Raw genomic sequence first — 11,464 nt, forward strand, 5'->3', positions numbered from 1 at the left:
GCAGCAGCTCCGGGATAAGGGGCAGCAGCTCCGGGATAAGGGGCAGCAGCTCCGGGATAAGGGGCAGCAGCTCCGGGATAAGGGGCAGCAGCTCCGGACTGACTGGCAGCTCCTGACTGTAGGGCAGCTCCTGACTGTAGGGCAGCTCATGACTGTAGGGCAGCTCATGACTGTAGGGCAGCTCATGACTGTAGGGCAGCTCATGACTGTAGGGCAGCTCATGACTGTAGGGCAGCTCATGACTGTCTGACGGCTCCGGCAGATCCTGTCTGGTTGGCGTCTCTGGCAGATCCTGTCTGGTTGGCGTCTCTGGCAGATCCTGTCTGGTTGGCGGCCCTGGCAGATCCTGACTGACGACTGGCTCTAGCGGCTCCTGACTGACTATCGGCTCTGACGGCTCGGGACAGACGGGCGGCTCTAATGGCTCGGGACAGACGGACGGCTCAGACGGCACTGGGCAGACGGACGGCTCAGACGGCACTGGGGAGACGGACGGCTCAGACGGCACTGGGGAGACGGACGGCTCAGACGGCACTGGGGAGACGGACGGCTCAGACGGCACTGGGGAGACGGACGGCTCAGACGGCACTGGGGAGACGGATGGCTCAGACGGCACTGGGGAGACGGATGGCTCAGATGGCGCTGGGGAGACGGATGGCTCAGACGGCTCTGGGGAGACGGATGGCTCAGATGGCGCTGGGGAGACGGATGGCTCAGATGGCGCTATGGAGACGGATGGCTCAGATGGCGCTTGGCAGACGGGCAGTTCAGGCGCCGCTGGGCAGACGGGCAGTTCAGGCACCGCTGGGCAGACGGCAGACTCTGGCCGGCTGAGACGCACTATAGGCCTGGTGCGTGGTACCGGAACTGGAGGTACCGGGCTGAGGGCACGCACCTCAGGGCGAGTGCGGGGAGAAGGAACAGTGCGTCCAGGGCTCTGGAGACTCACAGGAGGCTTGGTGCGTGGTGCCGGAACTGGAGGCACTGGGCTGGAGACACGCACCATAGGGAGAGTGCGTGGAAGAGGAACAGGGCTCTGGAGATGCACTGGAAGCCTGGTGCGTGGTGTAGGCACTGGTGGTACTGAGCTGGGGTGGGAAGGTGGCGCCGGATATACTGGACCGTGAAGGAGGACACGTGCTCTTGAGCACCGAGCCTCCCCAACCTTACCAGGTTGAATGGTCCCCGTAGCCCTGCCAGTGCGGCGAGGTGGAATAGCCCGCACTGGGCTATGCAGGCAAACCGGGGACACCACCTGTAAGGCTGGTGCCATGTACGCCGGCCCGAGGAGACGTACTGGAGACCAGATACGTTGGGCCGGCTTCATGGCACTCGGCTCGATGCCCAACCTAGCCCTCCCAGTGCGGCAAGGTGGAATAGCCCGCACTGGGCTAAGCACGCGTACTGGGGACACCGTGCGCTTTACCGCATAACACGGTGTCTGACCAGTACGACGCCCTCTTACTCCACGGCAAGCCCGGGGAGTTGGCTCAGGTATCCAACCCGGCTTCGCCACACTCCCCTTTAGCCCCCCCCCCCCAAGAAATTTTTGGGTGAGCCTCTCGGGCTTCCAGCCTCTCATACGTGCTGCCTCCTCAATCCACCGCTCCTGGGCTGTGGCTGCCTTCTTCTCCTCCCGCGAGCAGCGATTCACACCAACCTTAGCCCAGGGTCCTTCTCCGTTGAATATTTGTTCCCAACTCCATTCCTCTTCTCTCCATTGCTTTAGTTCCTTTCCTCCGGCTCCAATCCGCTTGGTCCTGTTGTGGTGGGTGTTTCTGTAAAGGCAGTCATTGTTGTTCTCCTCCTCAGACGAGGAGGAGCATGGATCGGACCAAGATGCGGATTGGTGATTAATCATACTTTTAATGAAAACAGCAAACAAGACACTACAAAACTACAAAACAACAAACGTGACTAACCTTCAACCGTCCTGTGTGGCCCAAACACTGACACAGGAACAAACACCCACAAAACCCCAGTGAAACCCTGGCTGCCTTAGTATGACTCTCAATCAGAGACAAACGATACACACCTGTCTCTAATTGAGAATCATACCAGGCCGAACACAAAACCCAACATAGAAATACAAAACATAGACTACCCACCCAACACTCACGCCCTGACCAATAAAGACATACAAAACAAGAGAAAACAGGTCAGGAACGTGACAGTTGTTGATGAAAACAGAGGAGAAGAGCATTCAGCAACATGGTAAAAACAAAAATACTGCGCATATTCAGCTGTCCTATCATGCGTGCAATGATGTCTGAGGGGGAAAACAGTGTTTGTTATTTTTACTAAGTTATTTGTTGTTGTAATACCCCAAATGGATGTGGCAGTTTCACCAATTAAGGATTCCAGATTAAAAGGTGGTAATTACTGTAGTAGTATAAGCCTAACATTGTGCAGGCCTTTCTGTTATTTTCTAAAGATAAGACCCCCTATCCACCGTAACTTAGGATCCTTAGTTGTTCAATTCTAAATACCACCAGGGGTGCACCTACTGCACGTGAACAATACTTGGGTTTTTCCATTGAAGTTGATGCTTGTTCAAACCTCTTGATATAGGGCAGGCTATGGGGGGTGATTCATGCCAGAATTAAGCCTTGTGAAGCTACTGATACCTCTCACCAAGTCACCTTCCTAGCTCCATAAAATAACGCCATAAATTAACATGGACTGTCAATGGAGACAAGTTTGTTTCTAAGGCAAACTACCGACGCGTTCACGTCAAGTGACACATACACGTTATGTAGACGTAGTGTTCACGTGGTGTTCACGTCGCATAACGTGTCACTGACACGTCACGTGTCAGTTTGTGTGTAAGTTTATTATGAATGATCTTACCATGAACGCCTTAAAAAGGTCTAAATGTGTTACGCGTCACGTGCTACTTTAACCTCTTTCAGCTAGGGGCACTATTTTTATGTTTGGAAAAATAACGTTCCCAAGGTAAACTGACTATTTCTCAGGCCCAGATGCTAGAATATGCATATAATTGACAGAGTATGATAGAAAACACTCTAAAGTTTCCAAAACTGTCAAAATATTGTCTGTGAGTATAACAGAACTGATTTTGCAGGCGGAAACCTGAGGAAATCCAACCCGGAAGTGCCTTTTATTTGGAATAATCCCTGTTCCATTGCCTGCCCCTCCTCCATTTAAAGGGTTATCAACCACATTTTATTGCTTTTCTGACTTTCGTGACCAAGCTAATTTTCGGCTAGCTGTTCTTACTGTTTTGTCTAGTGATTGATAAACTCACAAACGCTTGGATTGCTTTCGCTGTAAAGCATATTTTCAAAATCTGACACGATAGCTGGATTAACAACAAGCTAAGCTGTGTTTTGGTATATTTCACTTGTGATTTCATGATTATAAATATTTTTTGTATTTTTTTTTAATTTGGCGCTCTGCAATTCAGCGGTTGTTTACAACAATGATCCCACTAAAGGGATCCGTGCGTCAAGAAGTTAATTTGGGCATGCATTTCATCCAAAATTCCGAATGCTGCCCCCTACCCTAGAGAAGTTAAACTAACACGAAAGTGAACCATTTCACATTTATACTTGATAGAGGTAGGGACATCCCAAGGATCCCGAAGAGCACAGATCCTTTGGGAAAATCTATGAACTCCTCTGTTCGACTGAATGGACATCCCAAGGATTCCGAATAGCGCCTATGAACTCCTCTATTCGACTGAAAGCCATGGACACAACTCTTATTGGTTGTCTGATGTAGGCTACTGGGAACTGTTAACAACATAGTCTGTGATTGGCTAACAACATTTAGATCTGTATACAGCGAGATAAGATAACATACCATACCATGAGGTGTTGAAAGAAAGACAAATTACCTATAGATTGGACATAATCTTTTCCAGGCCATTAGCGATAACAGGAAATACACACGACGTAGGCTACACCATAGATCAAGGTGGCTACTTTGGGAATGTGTGCTTGCATGGGAACATTTTTAAGTTTCTAACATTTATGTTTGAGATTTAATTAATATATATATATATATATATATATATAAACTAGGGACATTATGGCATTCATTAACACGCAACACAGGCGTCACTCAGATGTTAGTAAGGCGTTGGTAACATGTCATGTCAGTCAGACGTTCAATGCTAGGCAACAGCCACATTGTGGTACAGTTGCCTAGGCTTATATATGTCTCTTATCACCCCTTATAGCAGGTAGCGCAACCAGTCTGTTAAGTACACCTAGCCGGAGTTGTCAGACGCCCGCCTCAGATCTTCATGGTCGATTAATTTCAGGAATTTCTCTTGTTTCTAGAAACATTATTGTAGTATGTATATTCGCGCACATGTATTAGGCTATAGAGATGTTTACGATGTAGCCTAACATATGCTGGTTTCAAGGTAACCTAATAGCGTTTATCTAGAACACACACACACAGAGAAATACAGAACGAAACGAGGAAGGAGCCACGCGCTCGGGTAAGCGCAAATTTCTTAGTAATTTCATAGAAAACATAACTGTTTTTTTAACAGAAAAAGTAGCCAAATGCTAGGATCCACATGAACTTTTTGCTTGAAATGTCAAATATGTTTTGCATTTCTTTATTAGCCTACCCGTGAAAATGTTTATAATTATTTATTGTTTAAAAGTTTAAACAAATGTACACGTCTAACATCTTTCATTGCATTAGTAATGAGTCTCTACTAGAGCCAGAGTTAAAGCTGCAATATGTAAATTATTGGGCTACCCAAACAAATTCACATACGTATAATTATACAGTTATAGAGTTATAGATCTGTCATTCTCATTGAAAGCACATGTAAGAAGCGGTAGATATGTTTTATGAAAAATAAGGTCCCACTATTGTTTGTAGAGAAACGCTATAAAGCATTTTTTACTTTTCCTATTGAAAAACGATATGCGGGAACAATAGGGGAATAGAGGAGCACGTCCAGTCACTCAGGTCAGAGGCAGTAGGGATAAAAATGCATTATTGATATGTGCTTGAATTTTCCATCATGCTGTCCTGCGTGAGCATTCGAAAGGGAACAAGTACCTTTGGGTGTCAGGAAAAAAATGTATGTGAGTAAAAAGTACATCTTTTCTTTAGGAATGTAGTGGATTAAAATTTGTAAAAACTATAAACAGTAAATCAAAGTACAGATACCCCCCAAAAAATGACATAAGTAGTACTTCAAAGTATTTTTACTTAGTTATTTTACACCACTGGTCATGTGTTAATGTTGCTGTTGTAAGTTTACTTTACTGTATTCTTTTTATTTATCTTATCAGACATGACACAATGGAAGTTCCCTCTGGAAAAATTATATTCTAACCTATTCTAATCTCGGGCTGTAACAGGTTTCTTTTTCGTTTCAAGTATGAATGAGTGTGAATATTTCACATATTAAGTCTTTATTGTCCTTTTTCTTGAAAATAGTGTGGGATTTACTGTAACCAGGACCATTTTTAGTGATGTAGTTCATCCAGAATGTGGGAATCCCATACTATGGAACTGGCCAGGGTAAATTCAGTTCAATCTCCCTTTCCGCTTGGTCTCAGTGGCTTCCCATTCCTAAGTGAATGTCACTAGGGTGACAAAATAGTTATATAATATTTGGCAAAGCACCAGTCAAGATATCATGTCATGTCATATAATAATATAGAAATATATATATGTAAGATAATATAATATATGCCATTAAGCAGACGTTTTTATCCAAAGTGACTTACAGTCATGTGTGTTTTACAGTCATACATTTGATGTATTGGTGGCCCCGGGAATGTTGTATCATAGCATCTTTTATGTAGCACCATTTATATGACTTTGCTAATAAATGCAATGTAAAGCCACTAAGTAGGGTTTATGAAGACTTCATGAAATCTCTATAAAGATGTATAGTCTAATTTGTTGTTAATATAAAGTGGCACTCCTTTTGTTATTGTCTGCTATACTAATGACATTTGTCTAGATGTGACTGGAAATATGGTCATCACCAGCAATCATCATAAACAAAGTGCAGTTGCCATGGTCACATGCTAGTCGTGTTCAACGAATCAGCAAGTCGGAAATGTCAGAGTTCTGACTAGCATGTGAATGCGGCACGTGTTGTTGCTTAATAGCAGACCAGAAAAGGCTGGTAACACAAGTGTTGTAAGACACTTCCTGTATGTGTCATAGCTGACTGTTACCATAGGTGTGTTTTATGGTTTCTATAGATACAACTGTATTTGATTTACATTTACAGTAAGTTGTGAAACTCTCAAATATGGTGGTATGATACACTTTGTGTGTTTATCAGGAGTGGATTCAGTGAATCAACAACTGCACAGACTGGATAGGCCTATAGCTATTCATTTCACCTGAGAGTGACAATAGACATGTCCAGAGTCCTCCTACTGACTACAGTAAGAGTTGTACCAAAGTGAACATGACAGAGTGATTCTTGAAATATGAGTCTAATATGAAGTATTTTTCTCACAGATGGAGTTGCTTGCTTTAGCAGAACCAACAGTGGAGTCGACCATGGAGATGGAAGAGGACATGACAGTGAACACGACAGTGAAACAATCGACAGTCGATAAAATAACCTTTCTGGACTCTGAGTTCCGTTACACCCTCTTCCCAGTGTTTTACGGTGTTGTGTTCGCCCTTGGTCTGATAGCCAACAGTTACGTGCTGTTCGTGCTGCAGCGCCTGCGCCACGCCAAGGCCATGAGCGAGATCCGCATCTACATGGCCAACCTGACTGTTGCCGACCTCCTCTTCGTGTGCGCCCTCCCCTTCTGGATTGGCTACTACCACCACCGCGGTGACTGGCGCTACGGCGACTTCCTGTGCCGCGTCACCGGCGCGTTCTTCTTCATCAACACCTACTGCTCCATCCTCTTCCTCGCCGCCATCAGCGTCAACCGTTACTGGGCCATCACGCGCCCGCTTGATGCCGCCTCGTCTGACCATTGGCGCCGCGGAGTGGCTGTCACCATGGTAATCTGGGCGCTCACTCTGTCCATGTCCGTGCCGTACCTCTTGGAGACGGGCATCCAGGTGGACGACGGAAACGTGTCGCGCTGCTTTGAGGGCTACCACAACAAGACTGACGACGAGAAGCGGACTGTGGCCACCACCCACCTCATCATCGTGGGGTGCTTCGTCTTGGTCTTCTTCCTCGTAGTAGTCTGTAACCTGCTCATCGCCCGTGCCCTGCTCACACAGTCCCCTACCCAGACTCGGGGCTCCAGTTCATCCCAGCTCCGGGGGGTTAAGGGCCAGGCCCTGCATATGCTGTGTGCCGTGGTGGGGGTGTTCGTGGTGTGCTTCCTCCCCCACCACGTGGTCCAGGGCCCCTGGACTCTGGCTGTACTGGAGATCAAGGAGGGCTGGGGCAGAATGGACTGGGGCCAGCGGACCAGGCAGTGGCTTAACGATGCCCACCAGGTCACCTTGATGCTGATGGGGCTCAACTGCCTCCTGGACCCTGTAGTGTACTGCTTCGCCACCAGGAAGTTCCGCCTCTACATCAAGGACCATCTGAAAAAGGTGGGGAGGGGGAAAGGATGCTCGGAAACAGCCATCACACACATTTCTATGGTGGAGTGCAAGAATGTGAGCCAGCGGCTCCATAGCGAACAGAAGCAGCTCAAGGTTTAAATCTCTAGATGACATTGTATTGTAGATATTGTGTCTAATGCTAATGCTGACTGTTGTTATTGACCACATCCTCAGGATGCTTCATTCCATCACACCCACACCTAACAAGGCACACACAGTGCAGAACATGCACTCTGCTATGTAGCCTCATGTTCATTCAGACACATTCACATGAACAGATGCACCACCACACAGCCCCACCCAGAGTATGGTTCCCCTCTAGATGTCTTCCCTGTAGGGATTTGTCCTGGCCACTGTGCCAGCTATAATCAGTGCTTTAAAATCTTTGGACCATTGATTCTTTGGTTTCACATTTCAGTTGTACTGTACATTGTATCTCACAATGTATCTTACACTTTATAGTGACTTCAATTTCATCACATCTGTTTCTTCCTGTTCTTCTAGTGTAATCAGAGGAGTGTAATCAGAGAAGAAATGCAGACGTTTTATAGGGAACAGGAGCTTCTATAAAGGATTGCAAAATAGCTCTACAAACTCAGTCCCAAGCCACTAGACTAGATGCTTAGATAAAATGGATATCAAATTACATTTTAAATATCACATGCGCCAAATACAACAGTGAATTGCTTACTTACAAGCCCTTAACCAACAATAGTCCTATCACTGTTGGAGCCTTCTAAATTGGGTGCTGAACAATAGCTGGTCGTGAGCTAGGAATAAAAAAATCCTTGGTCTTGAGCAACTAATATGGACACATATATATAAAAATGACCTTTTCAGGATGCTGTCTCTCCGTAAAGTTAAAGCATTTTGTGATAAGCTAACCTTTGAAATGAAGTGAAACTGTAATTGCCAAACGAGCTATGCAGGATGTGTTGATTTTAGCCTACAGATTATTTTAGCCTACTCTCACGTGGTACGATGTGAAATTGTATACCTTTTGCAATTTTTGTAAGATTGCAAAAGAAATACTGTGAGGCAAGAAGTACTTTCGGTCACACTTTCTTTGGACAGTCTGGATAACCCATCTAGAGATTCTGTACATACTATGAATAAGTTATCTGTTGATAAGAAATTGCTTGCTAAGGTTACGCTTATGGTTAGAATAAGTGTTAGCTTAAGGGTTAAGGTTAGGATAAGGGTTATGTTTAAGATTAGGGTTAAGTGCTAGTGGATAGTTGAAATGTTAGTGATATTATTGTTACAGCTACTTATTGCACAGAATGAGGGAATAATAAGCTTCACTGCCCTTTTTAAGAGGCTGGTAACCATGTGATGAACTTGATGACTTCTCAACTGCCAGCTACTGAAGTATTAACAGAGACGTGTGGGTTATGAAGTTAATAGACCTCTGTTATAAATGTTGCAGTAACTGTAACTCTGTGTATGTGATGCATTTAAAACATATTGTGTAATACGCTGTACTGCCTTCTCAATGTAAATATGAACTAACAGATATACTACCGTTCAAAAGTTCGGGGTCACTTAGAAATGTCCTTGTTTTTGAAAGAAAAGCTAATTTTTAATCCATTAAAATGACATCAAGTTGATTAGAAATGCAGTTTAGACATTGTTAATGTTGTAAATGACTATTATAGCTGGAAACGGCTGATTTAAAAAAAAAATGGAATATCTACATAGGCGTACAGAGGCCCATTAGCAGCAACCCTCACTCCTGTGTTCAAATGGCATGTTGTGTCAGCATATCCAAGTGTATCATTTTAAAAGGCTAATTGATCATTAGAAAACCCTTATGCAATTATCTTAGCACAGCTGAAAACAGTTGTTCTGATTAAGGAAGCAATACAACTGGCCTAACAGCATTAACAATGTCTACACTGGGTTTCTGATCAATTTGATGTCATTTTAATGGACATAAAATGGTCTTTTCTTTCAAAAACAAGGACATTTCTAAGTGACCCCAAACTTTTGAACTGTAGTGTATATTGTTATTGAAATGCCTGTTTTTTGTTTCACAATAGTTTTTGAATTCAAAGCTTCAATTAAAAGATTCCGAGAAATATCACATCAGTTTTATATCACATCATTGTTTTGTATGTGTTTTTAAATTGAACCTTTATTTAACTGGGCAAGTCAGTTAAGATCAAATTCTTATTTACAATGACGGCCTACTCCGGCCAAACCCGGACGACGCTGGGCCAATTGTGCGCTGCCCTATTGGACTCCCAATCACGGCCGGATGTGTTACAGCCTGGATAAAATGTAGACAAACAAGAAAAATAAGACTTTTCAAACATCTTTACTTTTTAGAGATCAAGTCTAGCTTCTCTTTAAATATTTAACAAACTCTCTTAAGGACAGTTTCTCTGACACAGATTAAACATAGTCCTGGATGAAAAAGCACGGTCAATAGAGTACCTCTTGATAGAGTTTTTAAGTCCAGGACTATGTTTAATCTGTGTCTGGGAAACTGCCCCACAGTGTTTTAGAATGAGCAAAGGATGATTTAACTCTTCTGTTATCTACAGTATGTGATTTATCAAGCAGGTTATTTTAGTGGTACATTCATGTCACATAAGCATATGTTGTTCCTGTCCTTGGTTAAATCCCATCACCCTCTCTCATGACAAAATATAGGAATCATCCCAAGGTGGTGTAGGAATCATCCCAAGGTGGTGTAGGAATCATCCCAAGGTGGCGTAGGAATCATCCCAAGGTGGTGTAGGAATCATCCCAAGGTGGTGTAGGAATCATCCCAAGGTGCTGTAGGAATCATCCCAAGGTGCTGTAGATATCATCTCATGTCATGTAGGCGGGGCACAGGTCGCTGTAGGCTTGGTTGGTTTCACAGCAGTTCAAATAGACTTCTCCCTCATCCCCAGCCTGGGCCTGACTCCTCCCCCTAGTGGTGACAGCAGACACGTGATCAACATAGTGATCAACATAGTGATCAACATAGTGAGCAGCTAATTATAATCGCATACACAGGAAGACAAATGTAAAACACACAAATATGATTTGTTCATCATGCTCTTACTTTGGTGCCTTTGCAGGTCCAGTAAATCCTGGAAGTGCATGGAAAATACATCTCAGTAAATCAAACCAACACTCACAATGTCTGAATGAACATTGTAGGCTCTTCAGAAACCTACTACAGTCCTATATTTTGATCATTTACAAACTGAATCATAGATTGAAACATAGGTGCCTCTATTTGGGTTGGCCAAATAACAACACATTACTTCCTGTAACTACAGTAGCCTACATGTTATAATTATAACTCTGCAGTATAGCCGAACACTTGGCAGAACTGTTGATACAGTGGAGTACACTTGACAGTGTCACTCACCTTTGGCCGGTGCACTATTGGTGGCCAAGGTCTCTTGACCGGCCCTCTCTTTGGCCTGCTGCCTCCAGAGCCACAGCAGCAATAAGGGCAGTAAGACCCCGGCAAGGAGAAAACAGCACCAACCCTGCCACTCCTGCATACACACTGCCTAAGGGGAGAGGAGGAACAGTCAATTGAACTGTATTGACATTGATGTGCCACAGGCTTACACTAAAATGTTAAACTTTACAAACCTATGCTATAAAGTACTACTGTGCATCAAATATTGATACATACATTGAACAGCAGTGTTTGACAACATACAACTATTGATAAATGCAATCCAAAGTTATAAAAACAGAATAATGACATAATAAGAGGCGGAGGTGTTGGAGGTGTTGCTAACATTTACGATAGCAAATTTCAATTTACAAAAAAAAAAAAGACGTTTTCATTTTTTGAGCTTCTAGTCATGAAATCTATGCAGCCTACTCAATCACTTTTTATAGCTACTGTTTACAGGCCTCCTGGGCCATATACAGCGTTCCTCACTGAGTTCCCTGAATTCCT

At 44.1% G+C, this 11,464-nt stretch overlaps 1 protein-coding gene and 1 long non-coding RNA gene across 2 annotated transcripts; one reads left to right on the forward strand and one right to left on the reverse strand.

Moving 5' to 3' along the window:
* The first annotated feature begins 4,196 nt into the window (after positions 1–4,196).
* On the forward strand, positions 4,197–9,631 carry LOC139553857 (platelet-activating factor receptor-like). The gene is made up of 2 exons (XM_071366605.1): positions 4,197–4,471; positions 6,478–9,631. The coding sequence occupies exon 2, from the start codon at positions 6,478–6,480 to the stop codon at positions 7,642–7,644; it is 1,167 nt and encodes a 388-aa protein (XP_071222706.1). The 5' UTR covers positions 4,197–4,471; the 3' UTR covers positions 7,645–9,631.
* Positions 8,790–11,158, reverse strand: LOC139553858 (uncharacterized). The gene is made up of 3 exons (XR_011670734.1): positions 10,916–11,158; positions 10,604–10,631; positions 8,790–10,468 (listed from the first exon to the last, which is right to left on the reverse strand). It is a non-coding gene; the product is annotated as an uncharacterized lncRNA (long non-coding RNA).
* Between the last annotated feature and the right edge of the window lie 306 nt (positions 11,159–11,464).

This window comes from Salvelinus alpinus, chromosome 25 (genome assembly GCF_045679555.1).
Source record: "Salvelinus alpinus chromosome 25, SLU_Salpinus.1, whole genome shotgun sequence".
NCBI classification, from domain to species: Eukaryota; Metazoa; Chordata; class Actinopteri; order Salmoniformes; family Salmonidae; genus Salvelinus; species Salvelinus alpinus.